The 26,255-nt window shown below is 41.7% G+C and overlaps 1 protein-coding gene across 1 annotated transcript in view; it reads left to right on the top strand.

Moving 5' to 3' along the window:
- The first annotated feature begins 18 nt into the window (after nucleotides 1-18).
- Nucleotides 19-26,255, top strand: part of SLC35F1 (solute carrier family 35 member F1) — a 404,702-nt gene continuing 378,465 nt past the window's right edge. Inside the window, 1 exon segment of the mRNA XM_017895955.1 lies at nucleotides 19-714. Within this exon segment, the coding sequence (XP_017751444.1) occupies nucleotides 542-714 (173 nt within the window). The 5' untranslated portion in view covers nucleotides 19-541.

The raw sequence follows: 26,255 nt of genomic DNA, 5'->3' as shown, positions 1-26,255 counted from the left end.
GCCGCCGCCGCCGCCGCCGCCGCCGCCGCCGCGGCGCCCCCGCCCGGCTTTCCGGGTTCACTCTCGGTCTCTCACTCCGTGAGACACAGACGGTAGCTTTCCGAGAGAGCGGGGTACAGGCTGAGGCGGCGCCAGCGCAACTGCCGCCGTGCGCCCCGAGGAGACCTGGGCACGAGCAAACAAGGCGAAACCGGGACTCCTTCCCCCGAGCCGACCGGCAGCTTCGCGCCCCCGCGCGACACCCTTCGCAGACACTTCGCGGGGCGGGCCAGGACTTGGGGACGCGGCTCGGGAAGAGCCGGGGCGGGCGGCGGCGGCACCGGCGCGAGGGTTCGCGCACTGCGACTGGAGAGGAGTGAGTGGCGGGCTGGGCGGCGGCGGCCGTAGCCTCGGGTGCCTTCCGCCTCACCGCTTCGCAGGCAGCACCGCCTCCCGGGCCGCGGCCGCCCGGCCGGGTCCTCTGCGCGTTCCCGGGCCCGGAGCCGGCGCACGATGCGCCCGGCTGCGTTCTGATCGCCGCCGCGCCTCAGCCTCCACCGCGATGATCCCCCCTGAGCAGCCGCAGCAGCAGCTGCAGCCGCCGCCGCCAGCCCCGCCAAACCATGTGGTGACCACCATCGAGAACCTGCCGGCCGAGGGCAGCGGCGGCGGCGGGAGCCTATCCGCCTCCTCCCGGGCTGGCGTGCGCCAGAGGATCCGCAAAGTGCTGAACAGGTGAGCGGCGGCGCCGGGCGAGGGCGCGGGGGGCAGGGGCTGCGGGCGCCCGGCTTCGGGTCCCCTCCATCCCTCAGGCGGCCCACGGGTCCTTTGGGACGGGGTTGCGGCCGGGGGAGACTGAGGAGATCCGGCGACGACGCGCTTCGCGGTCGTGGAGAGGCCGCGGCAGCTTTGTCCCGGCGCAGGGAGCCCTGGAGTGGCGGAGCTGCCGCTGGTCCGAGGAGGGAGTTCGGTGAGAGGCGGGGTATTTCGTACCTAGTCTCCCTGTATGTGTATCCGCACTCACACCCTCCACACGCGTGCCGCCTCACTTCCCTTTCTCTCTTGCACCCCGGCGAGAGGGGGAAGCTTTGCGCTGGGTGGTCGAGGGGACACGGGGACCCAGCCAGGGCGGAGGAGGGAGGCGCAGGGCTGCGGAGATGGCGTGGAAGTCCCGGGCCTCGTGCTGTCCCCCGCCCCGCCCCGCCGGGCGGATTCGACCCCTTGCGGGGCGGGGATGGGGTCGCCGTGACAGCCTAGCAGGCGGAGGGAACCCACTTCTCCAGCCTGACGCTCCAGTCGCCCCTCGGACTCTTCCTGGCTGGGAGCAGCGAAGAGAGGGCTAGAGGCCTGGAACAGACCCAGGCAAAGTGCAAAACATTGCAGGTAGTGTGTGAGCCGACGGCGCCCAGTTATTCCGAAGCACCCAAGCCGAAGGGGGCGGGTGCCGATCTCCGGCGCCTCCAGTGCTGGAATCTGCGTAGTGGATTCAGGACCAGGACGTTTTAGGATGAGGACCTGGGTTGGCGTGAAAATGGGGGTACCTCGGGCACCTCTGACTCATCTGTAATGTGAAAGGGACTTTTTCTACTCAAATAACTTGAGATGGTTGACGAGCTGACACATTAAAAAAATTCTATAGGGAATGTTTTTTGTGTTTTTTTTATTTGGGTGCATGGGTGCCTTTCGATGCATCTGTAGGGGTAACTCTTCCAGTCACTCTGTTCATACAGGTTTCTGTGTGGCACTGTGTTGGGTAGCAGAGATTCCCAACGAATTCACACCGAACTGTCTGGGTCTCAAAGCTCTGGTGGGAGTACAAACTATGTACAGAAATAGAATCTTGAGAAATATCCTTATTTGGGGAGTATAGTTTAATTTAGTCATATCAAATCCCGAACCATTCAAGAATCCCTGGTGAAGGATTAATGCGTGTGTTAGTTTATTTGTGGGTACTTCTGTAGATTTCCATTTATTATCAAACAAGAAGAAATTCACTCTGACGGGAGACACGAGTTGGTAATAGAACTAAGTCTTTGATTTGTAGCTGAGAATACCACCTTCCAAAAGATAAAGTACAATAAATCAAGAAGACGCTGGCTCAGTACATATTATGTGGGTTTTGTGTTTTTTTAATGAATACCTGTGGGTTTTTTTTTTGAATTGCAAATACCTTGTCATTGGCTGTTTAAATTTTTAAGCACAATATATTTTTAATTACTATTTTTTCTCATCAAACCAGAAAATACTGATGTAATATTTTGTTCAGTTTCTCTTTGCTCAATTATAAGTTACTGTTGATTCCATGTAGGTTATTTCTTGATATGTAATGAATCATAGAGCTCAGAAAAACAAGATCACTGAGGTAGGAGTGAGGGGTATGTTGTCATCATACCTTGGCCAGTAGCTAGACAAGTGGTTTGCAGCAGAGCCATTTATCTACTTGGTTTTGGTTTCTTCATTGTAAATTATGTTTAATAATACAGTACTTGTATTACTTCTCTACCATGATTTTGAGAATTAAATAATGCTGAAGAAAAGACTTGGAAAAGTATAAAGATCTACATGAATTAATGTATTCAACTCATTTTTGTTTTCTAAGTTAAGTCTGTGGGATAAACATAGGCAAATGAAGTTGAAGTCGTGCTACGTTATGGGTAGAACCTTGTGTTTCATTAAACCTTCAGCGATCTGTGACATGAGTTGTACTAGTCCCAGTGTATACAGAAGGAACTTACACTTACGTTGTGTTGACGGCATTTCATCTCAGGTATACAACCATGAATGGAACCCTAAGGTTGTAGCCTTTAGACTTAAGCTAAAGCAATTATTTATTTATTTATTTATTTATCTTTCAAAGTTATTTAGAATTTTCAATATAATATTTTGTATTGAATAGCTGGCTTTTCCTTATCCTTAAAGGATAAGAAGAAACTATTTGTTTCAAGAAATAACATTTTAGTAAGGAGACTGAAAATCTTAGCAAGTTTTAAAATCTCAATGGCATAATTTATTTAGCATGCTGATGGGCTTTGCTTTTGTGCCATAATTATGTCAATGAGAGCCTTAATAGTGGCTACAGAGTGATTAGACTCTAGGTGGTAAAGAGTATGAGGGAGAGTGAATTTTTGAGATTCTGCAGAGTGCTTGGATGTGGCTCCCGTCTGGTTTGAACCCTCATGATGTGTTGGACTAGTCAGTAATGGATGTCAGGCAGGCCCACTGGGCCTAATCATAAGCATCTTTTGTCAGTTTTCTAAGAACTCACGATCTGGTTACTTTCTCCTTTTTTGCTTTCTTCTTTTCCTCTTCCTCCTTCCTGAATACTTCACCCACATTGCCCTGTCCACTCATTGTCTTCATTTGTCTTCTTTCCTCTACCCTTGGCATGCAGCAACTGAGCTCTTAGCAGAAAGTGGTTCCAAATCGGGAAGCTAGGAGCCAATATAAAAAATATCTCTCCAACTTTTGACATGCAAATATATGGTTAGCAGCATTCTCTTGCTGTGGGCTGGTAGGGCTAGTCTCTTCAGTGACTGAAATGGGGGCTGTACCACTGTCAGCTCTTAGCGTCCCACTGGGCCAGAAGGGTAACGCTGAGACACAGAATGGTGCAATGGGATGAGAAATATTAGACTGTGAGCAAGGCAAGCCTGGCGAATTGCCTGCCATTGGTCACAGTCTACAGGAACAGCTATCTGACAACCCAGAGGAAGAATTGCAAACACATATGTTATCTATATCCTGTCTACCCAGGGAGAGTTAGAGAGAGAATTGCTCATCAATAATTAATTAAAGGTACTTCTTGCTCTCAAGAAGCTTAGAATGAAATATAGTGTTATCTTAATAAAATCTGCCTTACATTATTCTGCATCATTTTATTTCCTTAGTATACTCCATAGCCTCTCCCCTTATTCGAAAGGCTTGTCAAGCTGGATTGCTGCATTTTGTACACAACAATTGGGGCATCTCATTGGTTGACTACTCCCTTTCTGTGAAACAGTTAGATTAAAGTGTAATTATATTCAAGACTTGGTGAAAGAGGAGGCACTAGATAATTTTTTAAAATAATTAATGGAATGTCACATTTTTTCCCCTGGTATACTCAAAATTGTTTTGGCAAAGGGATGCAAGAAATATAAGACAATTTAAATGCTGGAATAATTACTACTCTTTTAATATTCAAAGTTGTGAAACAATCAATGTATTGATTCAAACAAGGAAAAAATATAGCAAAGTCTTTTCAAATTTCTCCCCTCCCTCCCCTCCCTCCCCTCCTCCCCCCTCCCTCTGCTCCCTCTCCCCCTTTCCCCTCCTCCGTCCCCCCCTCCCTCCCTCCCCTCCCCCCCTCCCTCCCTCCCTCCCTCCCTTCTCCTTCCTCCTTCCTCCTTTCCTTCCTTCCTTCCTCCCTTCCTCCCTTCCTTCCTTCCTCCTTCCCTCCCTCCCTTCCTTCCTTCACTCCTTCTGGCAGGATCTTGGTCTGTTGTCCAGGCTGGACTGCAATGGCATGATCACAACTTATTGCAGCCTTGACTTCCTGGGCTCAAGCGATTCTCCCACCTCAGCCTCCCAAGTAGCTGGGAATACAGGTGCACACCACCATGCCTGGCTTTTTTTTTTTTTTTAATTTTAAATTTTTAGTAGAAACAAGGTCTCGTTCTGTTTCCCAGGCTGGCCTCAAACTCCAGGCCTCAAGTCACACTCCCGCCTTGGCCTTCCAAAGTGCTGGAATTGCAGGCATGAGCCACTGTGCCTGGCCTTCCCTTATTTCTTAGCATGGTATAGTATATATTACCCTGCCACAGGCAAACAGAAAATGACAAAAAGAAAATACTTCAAGGGCAACAGTTGATGACCCTCTCAAAGAAATTGCTGATCAGGTAGATTTTGAGTAGCTACTGACCTACATATTAAAGTGCCTGAAGATTTTCTACTCTAAATGATTTCTTAATGAAATGTTTTTGAGAAATGAGTGATAGCTTGTTTTGTGTTTTGCATATGTGTGCTTTTATTTATCTTTTCCCACACGAGTATTATTTTCAGTTGTTAGCAGAAATATCTGTGAATTTCTAGTTTTGATACACTTTCTTCCCATTAAGACATACAGTGGGTTGTCTTAAATTATAAAGGGGTTTCTGCCTCTTTGAGTCTTATGGTGGGAATGTTTAATCATTAGAATGGAATCACTACTGATTCTGACTCATCCATTCATTTGATTTAGAATGAACTGATTTCCAACTTATATTTAGATTTATTTTCTTCAGATTTATTTTCAAATTTCTGAAACCTTTTGAGATATAAACCAAAGAGCATTAAGGATATACACAGAAGAGTTTGAAGCAAGCCTACATAAAATCAATGTCCAAGTGGGACACTTACCATGGAAACTTACCATGGAAAATGGGACAATATGTGGACATAGCCTTTCTGAGTCATTAAGTAAGGTGGACAGAACATCATGAACCAATGGATATGACTGAACTCTAGGTATTCCATACAGTTGGTGGAAACATATAATTTAGATGATCCTTTCTTATCAAGTGAGAAGGCTTTTGTTAGGAAATTAATGGTGAAACTCTTCCTCAAGCTGCTCCTTCTAACACATGTCAAAATGAAAAGAGGAAGATCAGCTAGTAATGAGGTTGACTGCTACAAAATATTCCAGGTGGAACTGGGTGGTGTGATTAAAAATAGACGTTTCCATGATTAATAGTAAATAAAGGATGTCTGAAGGATGCATTTATTTTTAACTAAAAGGACAAAATTATAAAAATAAAAGATTATCCCAGTATACTTGTATTTATGGCCAGTGCTTGGGGAAACTCATGTTCACATTAAAGGAATATTTGTATTACCTCAGATAAAGATGATGCATTTTCAGGTAAGTAACGTGTATTAAAATATTCTTGTCTTTGTGTGATTTTTCTTTGAACTTTTACTTTCTCAAAATCTGTCAGTATCTTAGGGGCATCCTAATCGATGTCTGTTTTCACTGTACACATCTATAGATGTAGAAGGTATGGGCAACTGAGCTGCTGCCCATATAGCTCCTATAGCTCTGAAGTTACTTAATGCAAGAGATGTTTTGTTATTTAGTTGCCATTTCTCGTAAAAATAATATGCAGCATGTGGAAGTACCATCACCAGATTTTAGTTTAGCTTGCTTGTTCATTTGTGTTCAGGCCAGTGAGTATTCACTGTACATTGTTCAAACACATTAATTCTTGATTATGCTTCTCAAGAGGTATACTTGGGAAGTCAGACTTCAGTAGATATATGGAAAAAACCCTATGAATATTGGACATATTTCTTAATGGTAACATGAACATATACAGATCTATATTCATTTATTCGTAAGCAGTAACTGTGTGCTGAGCCCTCTTATAGAAGACACACATGTGACGAAACGTTATTCTTGGGCCAAAACCTCAAAATCTAACTGGGAAACTTGACATGTGTATCACTATTTAGAATGAACGTTGTAATTCATAATCTGAATTGTTACATATAATGCCTAAATAAATGCTTCCAAATGTCGAGATATTGGAATCATGTAAATGAGCTGTTCAATATGCAATCCGTATTAACCTTGTTCTGACACTTTGGAATTATACAGGGACTCCTTGAATGTACAATAGTTAAGAAGAAATTACACAAGAAATGTCAAAGAAAACAGTAACAATAAATATTCTTTAGGAAGTATTTTCTTAGAAAAATGTTAGTGGCAACTCAGTTAGTGGCAACATGAGTATATTTTTTTGAATTATATTATAATTTAAGTTTTAAAAACATTTTTTCAGCCAGGGGCGGTGGCTCACAACTGTAATCTCAGCATTTGGGAGGCCAAGGTGGGAGAGTCACCTGAGGTCAGGAGTTTGAGACCAACCTGGCCAACATGGCGAAACCCCATCTCTACTAAAAATACAAAAATTATCTGGGCATGGTGGCGTGCACCTCTAGTCCCAGCTACTTGGGAGGCTGAGGCACGAGAACCACTTGAACCCAGGAGGCAGATGTTGCAGTGAGCCGAGATCATGCCACTGCATTCCAGCCTGGGTAACAGAGTGAAACTTCATCTCAAAAAAATCCCCCAAAAAACAAAAACAAAAAAATTCTATATCTATCTATCTATCTATCTATCTATCTGTCTGTCTGTCTGTCTGTCTATCTATCTATCTGCATATATATATACACACATATATATATCTGTATATATTCTGACTCATCCATTCATTTGATTTAGAATGAACTGATTTCCAACTTATATTTAGATTTATTTTCTTCAGATTTATTTTCAAATTTCTGAAACCCTTTTGAAATATAAACCAAAGAGCATTAAGGATATACACAGAAGAGTTTGAAGCAAGCCTACATAAAATCAATGTCCAAGTAGGACACTTGGACATTGAGAGTTTCTATTGAATTTAAATTCTAAACTTTGTCTCAAGAATATTTACTATGTGACTCTCTGAGGATTAAAAAATAAGCCCTTAAATATAGTTTTGCAAGTTCCGAGATTATAAGCCACCAATTCCTAATACGTTCCATTTTAAAAAAATAATTAGAGAAACCTACTATAACTGAACAAACATTGAATAGATTTGTAAAACCAAATCATACTAATTATATACAGATTTAGAGTGACAGGGCTACAATTTGTGATCATACCTGACTCTGAGAAAGCACAAAGTACTCTGATCTGTCCTGTAAGATAGATCTCCTTCTCTCATTCATTGATTCATTCATCCAGGGAGAATTTTATTCAATGAGTGTTTATTGAGTGACTATTATATGTTGGGCACTGCTGGATCACAATGGCTGGTATGGCCTCTGGGTGCCATTGGTGGAGTTTCTGTTATTACCCTTTCAATATAACCCATCAAGGGGGCAATTTAAATAAAATAGAAATAAAGATAACATATACCTCTCAAAATGATATAGTTTCAAAAAGGATGTTTTCAAGCTGATCTGACAAAAAATCCCCATAAATTAGTTGTTTCACTTTTAGGAAAACTGCCCAGGTAGAAGACTTAAACATGATAAAATTACTCAACGTCTACATAGATTCAAGAAGCAGACCTTTTTTGATGAATACCATTGAGTTTGTTTCACTTAGGGCTTAAATATTTTAAAAAAAGAAACAGCTATTAATGTTCATCCAGCCTCAGAATGCTAGAAGGAAAAGGAGAACAGATTTGAATCCCATTCTTCTGTTCAGGGTGAACCTATGAAGGTCCTTGCCATATAACTCAAGAAAATAGAATTTTCTGAAAATATTAATGTGCTGACAGTGCATAGGCAACCTTGTGGGGCTTGGGGACATGTTTGTGCATTGCAGACGGAGAGATTTAAAATATGCAAGAGCATAACAAGGAGTTGGTGGAGGGACTGGATTTTTATATATAATTTGATACAGCCTAATGAGAGTGTTTGAGATGTTTGAGTTAAAGTTAGCATTTAGACAATGACTCAGGTTCTCAAATTTTACCTTATAAGGCATATACTTTATATTATAAAACATTATATTGTATGTTATTCTTTTAATAACAAAGATTAGTCTTTTCTTCCCTTTCTAGATAAGGAAACAAATTTATGTGGTGATATAGCTAAGTGCTTTTATAAAACCACAGAGGAAGGAGAGACCATGCTAGGCTGGAGAAAGGTCAGGAGGGATCAGGGATGGCGTTTGTCCTTGGCAATGAAAGATGGGCAGGAAAGGAGTATGTACAGGGAGGGGGAGGTGAGACAGGATGAGCCATTCATGGAAGTAAGAGATTGGAGGAGAATTAAGTGTCTAGTTTGACAATATTGTAGGATGCGTCAATATAAAGGGAAGAAAAGGGAATTAAGGCTAGATTGTAGGATGAGATCAGATAATGGAAAGCCTTAGATGCTCTAATAAGCAGTTAGACTTACTAGGTTATTTTAGGTTATTGAGTAGAGAAATGACATGATCAGAGAGGTGCCCAAATACGATACTCTGGGGGAATATCTATAGGACAAAGGAGAAGGAAAGGACCAGAGTTTGGGGATCAGTTAGGAGTCTACTGCAGTCATTTAGAGGGGAAGAAAGGTGAGTCTGAGTGGGGTGGGGGCAGCCAGGATGGAGAGGGAAGTGCTCTGCTTTGAACAGAATCTGGACCAGGTCAGGTAAAAGAAGATTTGATTATTTTTGAGAAGGCACTCAGCAGTGCTTGTCAAATAGTGGGTATTTAATACTTGTTTGTTGAAAGGTTATTGAAAGCCACTACAGGACAGAGATCTGCTCTCCAGGGCCTAGGGTGCTGAGTGAGCTAGAGGCTACTGGGAGGACAGCAGCCAGCTATTCAGACTGTGGGCTATGGACTCCTGCCGGACTGCAGACTGTGAGGCCAGACTGTGATGAGAACAGAAATTGGAAGTAAGCATTTAGAAATAGCTATAGCAGTTTGACAGAGCACTTTTATGTTTTTTTTTTTTGTCCTAATATTAAAGAATTAGGTCTTGTATTTCGTTTTTTGTTTTTTTCATTTCATTTTTTTCTCGTAATTGATTTTTATTGTATTTCATAAAAGTTTTGTCTTCAATGAATTGTTAAAAACATGGATATTTTATGATAGAATGTTTGAAAAGCACTGGTGCCAGCCAGATATCCAAGTGGAAGTAAGAGTGAATTTGGATTCTGGGAGTGCATCTAATCATGGATTGGTGGGGGGGGGGGGGGTTCCTCATTGTGGGGGCATCAGGTTGGTACTAGTCATGACGCTGAAAATCTATACCTATAAGGTGATGATGTGGAAGCAGTAGAGTAAGGCTGACAGTAGTTACATTAAGTATCAAGGCCCCAGCAAAATGGCCTGGTCTTCAGCTGGGGCACCTTGCCTTAAAGGGATGCCCTGGAATGTGAAGCAGGGAAACTATTTAGAAGTGAGGAGTACAGGGCAGCAGCCCAGGTCTGTAGAATGGGCAGTAAGTGGGGAGTACGACTTTTCAGAGATCACACAGTTAAGGAGGTCACATTCTGTTTGGGTGACAGGAAGGTGGGTCAGGGTTGCCTGGGGTCCCAACATGAGTGGCCAGATCACTGATACAGCTTCATCTCAAGCTCTGAGGAGCACAGACCAGGAGCCCCTCAGCCATTTAACAAAGAATTACCGAGTCAGGTGAGAGGCACAATCTAGCTGTTAGGGATACTTTGGGAAACAAAACAGAAAAGACCTCCACTCTCATGGAGACTACGTTCTACAAGAGAGGCAGGCAATAAAAGCATGAAAAAGGTATCCAACGGTGGCAAATAATATGCAGAGAATCAAAGTGGGGTGATGTGACAGAGAGGGAAGAGGGAGTACTTTAATTTGGCTGGTCAGTCCCCTCTCTCTCTTCTGATGACACTGAAGCTAAGATTAGAATGGCCAAAAGGAAATGGCCATTGGAGGTTCTGGGGGAAGGTCATTTCAGGCAGAGATGCTAAGATGAAACAAGCCTGCATAATGATGTGAAAGAAAGGGAGGCTGGAGAGCAGGAAACAGGAGAGCGTAAATGAGGAGATCAGAGAGGGAGGCAGGTATCAGTTCTAAATGGGCTGGGGAGCAAGTGGAAGATGTTAAGCAGAGGAGTTGTCTGGCTAATGTTTTGAAAAGACCACTCTGGCTGCTGTTGGAGAACGGATTGCGGGAGAAGTACATAGCTACTGGATGAAAGAGATGTTGGAAGCTGGCTGGCCTGTAGCAACAGAAGTGGAGACAAGTGGTTGTAATCTGGAGTGGTTTGCACTGGGAGGTGGAGTACACAGGACTGGATGAGTGATTTGATGGGGCAGCTAAGGGAGAGGAATAAAGAAACATTTCCAGTTTTTTGGACTTGAGCAGTTGGGTGAGTGATGGTGCCATTTTCTAAGGTGAGAAAGACTGGGAGAGGAACATGTTTGTTGGTAGGAATTAAAGAGTTTATTTTGGCAAGTAAAGTTAGAGATGTATAGTGGAAAGGTCAGAAGAAAGCTGGAGTGTGGAATTCTGGGGAGAAGTCAGAGCTTGGAATTTGGATTTGGGGATCATAAGTCCTGGATGCATATGTAGATAGAGGGAAAGAGGGGTACCAAGAGCAATATGAGGGGCATACTAACCCTCGAGTCAAACACAGAGGAAGGACTCAGCAAAGGAACTGGAGAAGGCAGGATCTGAAGTAGGAAGGAAACCAGGAGAGTATGGTGTCCAGAAGCCAAGAGAAGAAGGCATTTCCAGAAGGAGGCAATAAGCAGTCCACTGTGCTGAGAGTAATTGAGGAAAGGGCAGAGAAATGACCAGTGGTTTGGCAACGCAGGGAACCCTGGGGCTGTGACAACCACAAGGTCAGAGGAGTGGTGCAGATGGAAACGTGGATGGAATGGTTTGGGAGGGAATGTGAGGTGGAGGTGTTCAGAATATGACTTGAGAAATGTTGTCCTAACAAGGCATAGAGTGTAGGGAAAGTCTTTTAATGGAAGAGATAATACAACAGGTCTGTGTGCTGATGAGAATGATGTAGTGGAGAGGGAAAAATCGCAGGAAGGAGTGGGATGAAGGAAGGAGGAAACCTTGAGGAGGCTCAGATGGTAGAATTCAAAGCATGGTGGGGAGGAGCTAGTCTTTGAGAGGACCAGGACACTGTCCATAGTACAGAGGAGACGCTGAGAATGGGGGGCGTAAATGAAGATAATTTGGTAGATGCCGTGATTTTGTGGTGGGAATAATAGGCAGTTCCTCTCTGGTGGCTTACCTTTCTCTGTGAACTCTGAGGCAAGGCTATCAATAATGAACGAAGATGCTAGTTGGTGGGGGAGGTGTGTAGGATGGTTGTACAAAGAGAAGTGGGAAACAGTCATTTTGAAGAGTAAGAAAGGATATATACTAAAGAAGTGTTATGCGTAAATTTGACATTTGTGGTGGGGATTCAGTGTGATGGGCAGAAAGAAGCTACTGTTGTTTAGAATCTGCCGCCTTGGAAACGATGAACTCAGATCTGTGCCCAAGAAGCCAGAACCATCATCATGTAAGTGAGGATAGTGGGGCAGTGCATATTTGAGGGGACTCAGTAGGATTTGGGTCCTGACTGCATTGGGGAGTGGGGTGTGAGAGAGAGAGAGAGAAGAGGGAATTAAGATAATTTTAAAATATATTTTTTTAAGAGACAAAGTTTCACACCATCACCCAGGCTGGAGTGCAGTGGTGCGATCATAGCTCACTGCAGCCTCAAACTCCCGGGCTCAAGTGATCTTCCTGCCTCAGCCTCCCGAGTAGGTAAGACTACGGGTGTACACCACCATGCTGGGCTAATTTTTAATTTTTTTTGGTAGAGATGTTGGTCTTGCTGTGTTCCCTAGGCTGGTCTTGAACTGGGTTCACGTGATGTTCCGACCTTGGACTCCCAGAGTATTGGAATTACAGCCATGAGCCATGACACCTGGCGATGAGATGTGACTTAGCAATCACTTCCAGGTTTTGTGCCTGGGCCACTGGAGTGATAGTGTCCCCTTTAGCCTGTGTCGTATGTTTTGTTTCAGGAAAACAACTTAACTTTGGGGGGTTTCAATTCTCTCATTTGTAAACGGGTTAAAATAATCCTAGTTTTTCATTTCCCATTGGATGTTTGGGATTTTTACATGCAGTAACATCTGGGAGAGGGCTTGGAAAGCTGCCAAGTGCCGTGTAATTGTTATCCTGGTCACAAAATTAAAAGCAGAGCCTGGATTTTCGCGGCTTTGCGCTGTCATCCGGCCTGTGATAAATGCTGACTGGCTTCCTCGGCTCGCAGTGACTTTGATGCACAGTACCTACTCTGCCCCTGTCGTTTTTGTGGTGAGCCTTGTCAGTCAGGGTCTGAAGTGAAACCCACCGATCTATGAACTAGGGCACTAGGCTGTTTACTTCAATGTGTTTGTGTTTGTTTATATATATGTGCATATAAAGTATAAATATATATAATAGAAAGTATCAATGTATACATATTTAATAAAAGTATAAATATATGTGTTTATGGAAGTATATAGCAAGCCTCCTCTTGGGAAGGCGATTTCAGCACTGGCATATGTTCTGCTGTCTAATTGTGCCTCTCAGTCCAGGAGCTCCGCGGTACCTGTGGTTCCTGAAAGAGAGTTTGACAGGCTTCTGGAAAGGGTTAGTGCCTCTTGAACTGGGGAGATTACAAAATGAGCGTGGGCCTAAAAGGCTCCACAGAGGCAGGCAGCGGGATGGACAGAGCGGCTCAGAGGGAAGGGACAGAGCCGCTTTAATGTGCTAATGAGGGGAAGCCCAGATGCCAGCGGGCTCAGTGGAGCTCTTTGTGATGCCGGGTTACTGGGGCTGGCTGGAGTCTCTGTCCCTATCTGGATCCTGCTGCAGGCCGGAGAAACACTGCGCTCTTAGACAGGGGCCCTGCCCTCCACAGATAGCCCCGTAGACCCTCGGAACGTGGGTGGACAGGGAGGGCGTGCGCGAGCCTCGGGGCTGGGTGGTGACTGGAAAAGAGGGCGCCAGGAGGCGGGGGAGGGGCGCTCAGACGACAGAGGACGGGACGGGGGCAAGTGTTTCGCGGGGTGTGTGGAGTCAGAGCTGGAAAGGACCTTTGCAGCTTCGCGAAATTAACCTTTTTTCCTCTACAACTGCCAAGCTTGGCGAATGGCCTTCAAGCCCATCCAACAGGAGATAATCTGTCCTTGGAACTAGTGCAAGTCAGTTTTTAACTACTTGCGGAGAAAGTCTGAAACGTCACAACCAACCAAACAAAAACGACTACCTCCCAGTGAGTGGTGGAATGAAATTCATGTTCTGGTTATTTCATTCAGAGATAGCTCCAAGATTGCTAGGTGGGAGGAGTTAGAGCACCCATTGAGTGGCAGCTGGGTCAGGGGGCTGTCTTGAAGTTGTGTTTGCGTATCAAGAACACAGCGCAGGATTTACAAAGAGTATGTTTACTCGTACTGATCCATCTGCTAATGAAAAGACTGGGTAACTGGAGCCCCTTCAGCCACCCTTAAATGCTGCCTCTAGATTGCATTATAAAGTTTGGGGTCATAACTGTCTCTGGAAATGTAAGTTCCCAGATAAAATAGACAGATGAAGATCATCGATCCATGATATCTTGACCTTTTGTGTCCTATATTTCCCTTCTGAATATTCGTGGGGGATATATAAATATTTAAATATAACGTATATAATATGTTGTATATGTTATTTCTCAAATAATGTATATGAAATATTATTTGTAATGAGTCTTTGTCTATCTGAACCCCCTTTGTGCCTTGCTTTATTTCTCTTTGACACACACACACACACACACTTAGATGGATAGGTAGAGGATAGTCTTCCACTTAATTGATGATAGCCCCCCAACTTTTTTTTTTACCATGTTTTTTGGGAGGAAGAGCTCAAGAGGTAGTTCAAGAAGAATGATTCATTTTTAAAGTGCTTCATTTCTGTTTTAGAGTCACACTGAATTGATACCACCTAAGAAAAATAGAAGCATTCATTGTAGAATTACCCATGAGCTAGCTATATTTGGAAGTGTGAATGCACCTGTAGAACAGTCACCCCATAAGGGGTGTCCCCCCATGTTCCTGAGCCATATATGGCTTCGTTATAGCACTTCAGTTCCAGGTGACAATAAGTACTGTGGCTTGGATTTCAGATTTTACTCTTTTTTTACCTGTTCTAACAGTTTGGTGGATGTAGTGCCTTTCAGGCAAAATTCTTCTGTTTTATATAAAAAATTTCTCCTTGTTGCTTCCCATCTATTTCCTGCCCCTAATGGGATACATGCCTTTTGGACTGACCTTCCTTAGTGAAAGCTGGGTGCTTTCAAGCCTAAAGAAGTATAGGCAATGAGGTGCTTGCTTGCACTGGTTTTAGAAAATTGATCATTTGCAACTCTTAGGCTGATAAATGAACTCATTTGTGTCCAAGGCAAAGAGACCCTAATTATTACTTCCCTGGCCCCAAAGTTAATTGCAACCTGAAAACATGCCTTCCACAATGACAGAAGAAAAACACCATTTTAATGCATTTGTAGCAATGGGTGTGAGATTGTTCATTTTGGATATCAATTGTCAAAGAAAATAGTGATTATGAAAAAATGTAAATGGGAATGTAGGTAGAGTAAACTGGTGTACTGGACTTGCAATTGGTTAGGCCTTGGCTTGGTGAATTAAGACAACAACAAAAAAAGATTTCTTTGCCAAATTGTCATCTTTATTGTCACAGCTAGAAAGCTGTTCATTGGATTTAAGATCCAAGGATTCTCTTCCTTTTTAGTTGCTCTTGAGCAAGCATGTAAAGGCCAGAGTCTACAAAATACTTTTTTTCTAAAAGAAATTTCCATTGCCTGATATATTCCACTACCAAGAGTGGTTGGAGGAGATAACACTTGTTTAGTCAATTAGTGGTGTGCTTAGGGTAGGCTGGGGAAAAACAGCTAAGAGAGTTGTATGGTAGTTAGGTAGTCCCAGCTCAAAGTAAGCAAGGAGAAGGGAGAACAACATTGTCTTATTGTCATTCATAAATATGTTCCTAAACAAGTTCTACCAGTTAGATAATCTGCATTAAATTTCTTCTTTATATACATCACCCTGGGAAAATTAAACAAAATTAGATTTATATCATTTGCATGTTGCTTTAAGGACAGCATAGTCCTAAATGTGGTTAGCAGATGCAAACAAGTATAAGGTTAGGTCCCTGATCTCAAGTATACATGTATTTTTATTTGTATATATTCATGGAGTACAAGTGCAATTTTGCTACATCGTTAAGTATATTTTAATTTAGTTAATCAGTTATTATTTTAGTAATCAACTTGATTGCTTTCCCTTTAAGAGCTGAAATCAGTCACAGAGAAGGATGGGAGCATTACTTGAAGGCATCTTTAGAACATGGGACATTGGACATTAGGACAGGTCTGACTGCAGTGCTACATGCTTAGAACTTGCCATATCACCAGACTTTCATTATGTGGGATAATTAATATCCTCTTTGAGCCAAGTTTAGTTGGGATTTGTTTAACTTGCAGCTGAAAGCATCCCTAAGCATCTTTCTGTGTTACCAGCAGCCACTTTATGACCATGAAGTTGGAGTTTTATAGGGGAGCAGATTGTATCACTAGAGAGTTGGAAACAATTTTGAGCTAGCGGAGAGGAACACCTAAGCATGGAGAGCTTCGAGATCATCTTTGCTATCTTTGAAATATGTTCAGGACCCTCCACCAATGGAATCAAACATCATTTCACCAGATTTTCAGAGGCACACTGGTCAATAAATGTTTGAGAATATATCTGTGCAAGAGCTATGCAAATTTTGACAAGTTATCTGAAATACATGGTTTCTAAATCCCTGCTAACTCTTAAAATCCATGATTATACTGACAATACAGCCTAAAGTCCTTCTGACAAATCAGATGAAGTTTATTTCTAAAGCATATGTATAGCCTTTCTTCTTAATGTGCTGGCACCTCAGAATAAAATTACAGCCCAGCCATTTCAGCACTCATTCTGTATGTGCTTGTGGCCTAGAGGCAGACAGCCCATGCAGAGAGTTTAGAAGTTAAACGTCTTGTGTGCTAAAGCTAAGCTCCAAAGAAGGAATTATTAGATACCTCAGTATATTGGGATAACCTTGCAAAAGCGGGCTCGGTTTAACTTGACAGGTTTTCTGTACTGGAATAGAATGGAATTTGACATACATATGTGTATATACACACACACACACATACATATACACACACATATATGTATATATACACATATAGGAATAGAATGGAAATTGACATACATATATACACATACATATATGCACATATATATGTATATATACACATATATGGACTNAAGCGGGCTCGGTTTAACTTGACAGGTTTTCTGTACTGGAATAGAATGGAATTTGACATACATATGTGTATATACACACACACACACATACATATACACACACATATATGTATATATACACATATAGGAATAGAATGGAAATTGACATACATATATACACATACATATATGCACATATATATGTATATATACACATATATGGACTAGAATGGAAATTGACATACATATATACAAATACATATGTGTACATACATATACATGTATATACACATACACATAACATACACGTGTGTACATATATACACATACATGTGTGTGTATATATGTATACACACATGTGTATATGTAATGTGTATGTGTATATATACATATATATGTATATACATACACATATATGTATGTGTATATATGTATGTCAATTTCCATTCTATTCCATATATGTGTATATATACATATGTGTATATATATATTTAAAGTGTCAGTTAACATAGTTGGCTTTTAAATTCCTGCTCCAGAAAACACAAATGTAATACCTTGAGGAGCAGGGCAATGCCAGAAGGTTGTTTACTGTGACAAGCTTTCTTTTCCTCTCTCTAGTATATGTTGCTTCACTAAAGCAGGGTGTTTTATCCAGTGTGAAGTGATAGAAACTTGCTTTATAATATTATCAAGGATCTGCCTACATAAAAAATAATAATGAAGTTATTTGGCTTACATTTTTGATATCATTTGTATTGCCTCAGTGCAGGGGTAGGTGAAGCAGTTTCTATAGCTGCTGTAAGCAATAAGCCTCTAAATGTTAAATGCTGACTCAACAAAAGCATGTCTGCAGAAGATGATTAACTTGAAGAGAAGCTAGCGTCAGCAAGAAGAAATTCAACCACACATTCAAAAGGAATATAGAGTATTTACATGTGACATCTTCAGAAGCCACCTCAGAAAGAGAAAAACGTAATTGTGTCACATGGAAATAAGTGTGTTCTCTCCCTTCTATCGTTGACATTTGAGATTTTGTTCCCCAGAGTCTTGCATTGGTTTTTTTCATCTAGTATATCCATTTTACCTCAGATATTTAATCTAAGCCAATTAGTTTATGGTATTTGTCTGGAGTCTAGGGCATGGAGATTGTTGTTGGTCTTGGGGTGGGCAAAGGTCCCAGGTTGGTACAACCAGATTGAAGATAAAGGACTTGCATTTAGATGGGGGAGGAGCTGTCTCTTTCTCTTGCTGAATTTGATAAAGCCATTCTGCTACCAGCTGCTAACAGTAGCCACTTTATGACCATGAAGGAAACCAGCAGTAGGACGTTACTAATGCTAAGGACAACAGAGTGGACAGAAGGAAACTAGCTAGGTCCTTGGAGATGTTATTTAGCAACTGATTGCAGTGCTACATGCTTGAAGCTTGACTAGAGTGTCATTATGTGGGACAATTAATATTCTCTTTAAACCAGGTTTAGTTGGGGTTTAACTTGCAGCTGAAAGCATCCCTAACTAATATACACCTCTTTTACTCTGACCTGAGACTGATGACCTTTGAATACCGTTCAGGGCCTTTTCATTTCTTTCGGTCTGGACACATCTGTCAAGGAAGAGCAGGGGCAGGTTTGCTCGAGTGTGTGATGTGCAGGGTGGTTTGCCCAAGATGTGGTTCCGCTGAGGGTAGAGAGAATGGGCTGTATGGTAGATGTCATCCATACTGGTCTGTATATCCATACCAGTCTGTGGCACTTTTGATAATCCAAATCAGGTCTGGATTAGACAAATATATTGAGGAGCTTGAAGTACTGGGTGAAAAGCCCCCACTCCATGTTGTCATCCATTTATTTATTTGATAAGCGTTTAGTCTGAGCCTGCTTTGCCCAGGCTGGTGCTGGCATTGGGTATATGAAAGATCTCACACAGTATAATAGAAAACCATGGAACACTCAATAAACGGAGTTGGGGAAGGCATCTAAGCATATGACAGTGATATGGTTTGGCTCTGTGTCCCCACCCAAATCTCACCTTGAATTGTAATCCCTATAATCCCCACACGTCAAGGGTGGAACCAGCTGGAGGTAATTGAATCATGAGGATGGTTTCCGCCATGCTGTTCTCATGATAATGAGTGAGTCTCATGAGATATGATGGTTTTATAAGCATCTAGCATTTCCTCTGCTTGCACTCATTCTCTCTCCTGCTGCCCTGTGAAGAGATGCTTTCTACCATAATTATAAGTTTCCTGAGACCTCCTTAGCCTTGGGAACTGGTTGTCAATTAAACCTCTTTTCTTTGTAAATTATCCAGTCTTGAGTATTTCTTCATAGCAGCATGAGAATGGACTGATACAGACAGCTATGCTGACAACTAGGAAAAGAGGACATAGCCAGAATTAAAAGAGGAGTGTGTGTGTGTTTGTGTGTACACGCGCATGTGCACATATGTGATGGGGTGGGGGTTATAGAGAATAGTGTTTTAGGCAGAAGAAACAATACATCAGAAGCCTGTAAGTGGGTGAATATGTGATGAATTCTGGGAAATTAAACAGGTTCAGATGGCTGCAGCCATATATGAGAGGAAAAGATGTCAGAGGCTGGAGGAGTAGGTAGGGGCCAGATCACACAGGGCTTTGGAAGTTTAAGTTGTGTATTTCACTGAGCAGCATTGGAGACACTAAGCAGAAGAGTAACATGACTGATGTGTTCATAAGATCTGGCTGCCTGCGGTATAAACAGTGAATTTGAGTAGGGGAGCCCAGGTAGGAGACAGTTGCAGAGGAGAAATGGAGAGTTATGAGGTACTCTAAAGTTACATTCTAACTACCCTTTTTGAAACCATGGGTTTTTGGTAATTATTGCATAAGAGAAAAGTGAATCGAGTTTGATGCTGGTCAGTGTTTGATTTCGTTTGGTGTACCAACCTCGTGACCTCAGACAAGTTATCTAAACTCACTGAGCTTTAGTTCCATCATCTGTGAAATTACAGTAAGAATGCCTACCTCATAATTATACTGAAGAGGATTAAAGATGGTAATATATTTATAGTTCTTGGCACCATGCCTGAAACATATTAGTCATTATAATGATTAATATTTAGCATAATGCATGTGTAAGGAAGAAACACAAGAATGAAGGCAGAAGAAGAGAGTCTTTCTGAGCTCTTTCATGGTCTGAGAGTTGAGGTTCACACGAAAATAGCGAAGTGTAACTATGGTGTTACCCTTTTATTCTTTGGAGTGGGACTTGTAGTTATTATGTAGGCATCACATTTCTAATAATCTTTGATCCTGGAAGAAGCAGAAGTAAAAATCAAGACAAAACTGCTAAATAGAAGGTGTGCTTGTTTTTGGCTACGAGGAAGAGGAGGGAACGTGTGTTGACCTCACAGGGCAGGGAGAGAAGGAGTCTTATCCCTGGGAGATGCTGGGAGCAAGGGCTTCAAAATACCTGTGCCTTTGCAGTGAGAACATTTTGCAGAGACACACCTGGAAGCTGATGAAAGTAGGTGTACATCTTTTAGGGCAGGGACTTCTGTTTGTTTTTCTAATCACTTAGAACAGTGCCTGCCATATGATAGATATTGTAGTCAACAAATATTTGTTGAATGAATGAATGAAAGGTGATGGGATGGATGTTCTTCCACCAAGTTTTGAGTTCTGGGATTAAAATTTCTGCCGGGGCATAGACACATGCTGGGTTGGGTTCCCTCCATTTGTTACCTACAAAGCAGCCTTGTATTTTCTGTTGCAGCCATTAGGGGAGCTAATTAGAGAAGCTAATCAATAGCTGATGAACTGATTCATGGAGATAGATTTCTCAAGCCAGAGTTTGAAAGAAAAGAACAGATTCTTTCCTTGAGCTGTGTAAGCAGCTAATTTTAGTCAGCAGGTGTTGCAGCTTTTAAAAGGCATTTGGCAAGGTTTCCTTCTACTCCCATTTCATCCAAAATATGTAACTTTCATCACTTCCATTCCAGAAACATACTGCTTTGTGAGTGTTTTCTGAGTAGAAAAGGGAATTGTGGGAAAGTGAATCAAGAAAAAAAATGAAGTGCTTAGCTCAGAACCTGGCCCCATGGAAAATGGGAAATAAATGAGAATGAATATAGAACTGCCATTCACAGAGTGTGGATGGAGGAAAGAGATGGCGGGTAGACATTGCTTCATGCTGAACGTGGAGGAAATCTCTCTGCATCACTGGAGATAATGTGTTGCTTTTAGCTTCCTCAGTCTGAATCAATTTCTGTACCCAGAGTCTTGGCTTATAATTTTACACATCAATACCTATTTACTTAGGGAAGGGCCAATTAGTTTTCTTTATGCATTGCTTAAAAACAAACAAATCCCCTCCAGATCAATTGGTGAAAACCAAGTAACTTAATTCCTTGAAAAAAAAAAAATTGATCCTTAGGGAAACAGTTTGATACATAATTCTGAGATGAGAACCAGGCCTCCAAAATAGTTATCTTCCATGATAAATTTCTAAGCATAGGCCGGGCACGGTGGCTCAAGCCTGTAATCCTGGCACTTTGGGAGGCCAAGACGGGTGGATCACGAGGTCGGGAGATCGAGACCATCCTGGCTAACATGGTGAAACTCCGTCTCTACTAAAAAATACAGAAAACTAGCCGGGCGCCTGTAGTCCCAGCTACTCAGGAGGCTGAGGCAGAAGAATGGCATAAACCCGGGAGGCGGAGCTTGCAGTGAGCTGAGATCCAGCCACTGCACTCTAGCCTGGGCAACACAGCGAGACTCTGTCTCAAAAAAAAAAAGAAAAAAAAATTTCTAAGCATAAATTAGATGTATGACAGAAGTTGATAACACATACAAGCCATAGATACTAGTTTGCTCTATGTTCATACGGTCCACTGTGATATGCCAGACTTAGGTCTTTCATGAAGACAGTATGGACATTTTTTGCTTTTTGGAGAGCAGTTGCACAAGTCAATCAAGTATGCTAACAGCTTGCTTCAATGAGCTGTACATGGTCTGCAGTTATGGATCATGTCTCACCAGTACTACGAAGGGTTGGAGAACAGCTAGGTAGTCATAGTGATTGTGAAACTGGCCCAGTTGTCCCATAGAATTGATGTTTATAGTTTCTATTGAATAAACATAGAAATTGACCCTCCCTGTCTTAAAAACGTGAGAAACCACATTTGTCTTATCCGAATTCCTTTCTCAGGAAACCAATCATCAGGCCTCCCAGATAGTATGAAAGAAGTGAAACTTACGAGATCACCACATCCGGACAATGAGATGCAAGACCCCTCTCCCATCATGATTGCCTTTCTGACCACTGGCTTCTTTTGACCAACTCCTCTTTCTTACCCCTCTCTAATTCCTGTTTTCCCACACGTGGTTACATTTCTTCCCCGCTATATAAACCCCTAATTTTAGTTTGTCAGGGAGATGGATTTGAGGCTGATCTCCCATCTCCTCAGCTGCAGCACCGGAATAAAAGCTTCTTCCCTGGCAATACTCATTGTCTCAGTGACTGACTTTTTCTGTGGTGAGCAGCAGGACCTAGACCAAATCCCTGGCATTTGGTAATAATTGTGTCAATAGGATCTATCTATCTATCTGCTATATTTATATGTAAGTATAATATATTCACATTTGTATATGTGTGTATGTATTTATATGTATATATGTGTGTGTGTATATATGTGTATATATATGTGTGTGTATATAATACGGGGGGGGGAGAGAGAGAAGGAAAGAGAGAGAGAGAAAGAGAGAGAGATTGATTTACTTTTAGGAACTAGTTTTTGTAACTGTGGAGGATGGCAAGTCTCAAATTTGTAGGGCAAGCCAGCAGGCTAGAAACTCAGGCTGGGTTTCTATGTTACAGTCTTGAGGCTGAATTTCTTCTCTGGAAAACCTCAGTTTTTGCTCTTAAGACCTTCAACTGATTGGATGAGACCCACCCATATTATCAAGGGTTATCTGCTTTACTTAAAGCTAACTGATTCTAACAGTTAATGACATCTATAAAAATACCTTCATAGCAAACATCCAAACTAATATTTGATCAAACAGCTGGGAACCATAGCTTAGCCAAGCTGATACATAAAACTAATCATCACAGTGATAATGACAATTAATGGTAATAGTGAAGTTACTCTCAGATGTCCTGGAATTACTATGTATCAGCCACTTTGCTAAGTTTTTACATTTATTGTCCTGCTTAATCCTTTAAAACCATCTCCATTTTAAAGATGAAGATACTGAGCCAGAGACGTCTGCTAAATTGCCCAAAGTCACATAGATACCAAGGGCATTGTTAGGGCTTAAACCTATTTGGATCTGAGCCCATGCTCTTACATAGCATTCTATAGAGCAGATATTCGTTGGTACCATTTTGTTTTGTCCCTTTGACAGAAAGTTGACGTAAGCTAGGATAAGCAAACATGCAGTTTATTGTCTTACGTCCTTAGGAAGTCCAAGTTAAGTGGATCCAGGGGCTAAAAGGATGTTGTCTGGAGTCTACATTTTGCTCCATCTCTTGGCTCTGTTTCCTGTTAGCATTATTCTGCAGACAGGTTCCCTCTAAGAGGAAGGCAGGACTCATATCTTTTGATTCAACAAGTGGAGTAGAAATGGGCTTTCCTCTTCCACAGCATTATAGCTGAATTCATTTTGTGGGAGCCCTGTTTTTAGTGCCTTGGGCTTCTTGAAAGGAAAGCCCTAAACTATCTAGAATTTAAATATGTACTTAATTTTTTTTCTCTGATTCAAAGTACAGGACCTAGATAGGCCTCTTTTCTAAGCCTTAATGCTAAATTAGCTTCCCAGTAGGTGCCTAAACAGCAAAAGCAGTCTTACGGAGGTAATAGTGTGACCTAATGCTCGTTATCACTTCATCCTTCCTAACTGCTGATCACAGACTGCTTTGAAATATGACTGTTTGTATTCCAGTCTTATCTTCCTTCTTGACTGTGCCTCTTGGCGGGCAGGGCCCAATCTTAGTTCTCTTAGTAACTCACTGCAGTTCCTGGTGCAAATTTCTGTTGCAGTGGGCACTTAGTAAGTGCTTCTGAGCAAGTGAATGAATCTGATCATTGTGGAGTAAAATAATCCATTGTATGCAGCACTCAGGAGTTCTCCTGTGTAATTTTCTGAAGGAACAGGCACAGAACAGGATTAAGGGCGTTGGTTCTGGGTCAGGTGAGCTGAATGTGAGTCCTTTACTTTTTACCCTTTTAGCCTCTGTACCCTTATCTGTCAAATGGAGATAGTAGCATCTACCCTGCAGAGATGCTATGAGAATATATTGTAAGCACCTGGCCTGTGGTTAGTTTTCAGTAGACATTAGCTGTTATCATTATCGGTGTTGTTCATTGTTTTTGGTGCTAGGAGGTTACCACGCCCTGTTTGAACGTGGCCCTGTTTGAATGGGTTTGTTATGCTTGTAATTGTGCCTCTATCATATATAAGAACTTAGGTCTCTTTGTGCTTGCGTTGCAAAAATAAATACCTTTTAAAAAACCAGTTGCTCCTTTTTATTAAAAGAATAATGTATATGTCAATAAAGCGGTTACAAAAACAAATACAAAACAATCTAGTGTACAGGTTGTTCTGCAAGGATCCTGATCTGAGGCGTGATAAACCTGCAGCTGGTTCATCTTGATAATCCCCAAAGACATTTTTTCTTCAAGTTGACTGAATTATTTTCACTGTGGTGTGGCCCATTTCTCTCTAAGCTCATGGTTGACTAGTGAATTTAACCTTGTCATGTTCATTCTCTTATAATTCAGTCACTTCCTGACACATCATTTGACAATCTTTACATTCCAACTGCATTCAAATCACTCACAGGGTTTTGTTTTTTAACTTTGCAGGTAGATCTACTTAATTGTGTGAGTAGGTGAAGGTAGGGTGGAGTGTATCAAGGCTTCTCTGGAATCCACTCTGGATTTCTGGAGATGTGGGGAGTACCAGAAGTGCCTGCAGAGAGGTCTTTAGACTTGCTGCATGTAGTACAGACTCCTGAAGGAACTACTGCAGCCAGTTGCTGCTTAATTATTGCTAGTGGTTTTTGAAAATCTATAGATAAAGAGTTACCTCCAGATCAGGGTGAGAAAATGCCTTTATTGTTTTTTGCTATAGTTGCCTAATACATTGCTGTGGTTTGAATGTTTGTATCCCTCCAAAATTTATGTTGGAACTTAAATCCCAAGGTGATGATTAAGAGTGGGGTCTTTGCAAGGTGATTAGGCCATGAGAGTTCTGCCCTCATCAATGGCATTGATGCCTTTATAAAAAGAGGTTACTGAGAGCTGCTTGGTCCTTGTGTATCTTCTGCCATGTGAGGACACCGTGTTCATCTTTTTTGCCCTCCCACTATGTGAGGACGCGGCAAAATGCACCATCTTGGAAGCAGAGAGCAGCGCTCACCAGACACGAAATCTGCTGGCACCTTGAATGTGGATTTCCCAGCTTCCAGAACTGTGAGAAATACATTTCTACTATTTATAAATACTCAGAATGTGGTGTTTTGTTATAGCAGCAGGAACAGACTAAGAAATACATTTCAATTTTTTTGACCATTATCTATATTTCAAGGAGTAGGAAACCAAGGCACATGAAGTTTAAGGTAACAGATCAAGTAGTAGAGCTGAGAGTTGAATTCAGACAGTTTGGCTTTAGTGTCTGTTCTCTTAACCATCATACTATACCGACATAGATGGCAAAAAAGAAGACCTTTTAAAGCATCTGTCATCTCATCTCAGATAAATTAACTTTCTGTACCCAAATCCAAGATGAAAAATGTTAGATAAACCAAATCTCAAGTATAGAGGCTTTTCTTCTGGATGACCAAGACGTTAAAATCCTTCATTTCTAGAAATGTACTTTGTAGTATAATTAGCATTGTCTGCACTACATCTTTTCAAGGATGATATGAAGTTTTCAGGAAATGAAAACACCATGTGGGACTTCTAGAACTTGGAGGAACCTGAAGTTGATTCCCATTTTCCTTTGGAGGTGACTGGCAAATGCGATCTTTAGAAAGCTCCTTTGACCCAAGAGACATGCACACATATTTGAGTGGGATTCCAGGGCCCGTGAACCAGCAGTTTTCCCAAGGCCTATGTCCTGTCCTGCACCATCCCAGATCTCCCTGATGGACTTCTCGGATATTGCTGCTCAGAAAACTAGTGATAACAAAACAAGTTTCTTATGTTGATTTTACTAAAACTGTAAGGGTAAGCTCACAACTTGTTTGACTTCTGCTTTTTATGCTTTATAACTAGAAGCATAAATCTGTACAAAGACTTCTGATGCTCATGAAATAAATATGATGTATATTGAGATATGTTACAGATGAGGATACAAACATTTATTTCTACTGAATTGATTCCTTTCTTGTATTTTTCACTCTGGTAGTGTCTCTTGGATATGTCTGGAGTTATGAGCCTTATATATTTATATCTTTAATAATTTATCAGTACATACCATATTCTATATT

Source organism: Rhinopithecus bieti, unplaced genomic scaffold (genome assembly GCF_001698545.2).
Source record: "Rhinopithecus bieti isolate Rb0 unplaced genomic scaffold, ASM169854v2 scaffold_27321, whole genome shotgun sequence".
NCBI classification, from domain to species: Eukaryota; Metazoa; Chordata; class Mammalia; order Primates; family Cercopithecidae; genus Rhinopithecus; species Rhinopithecus bieti.
Note: the sequence above shows the minus strand (reverse complement) of the source record. Positions and strands in the feature narration are given on the sequence as shown.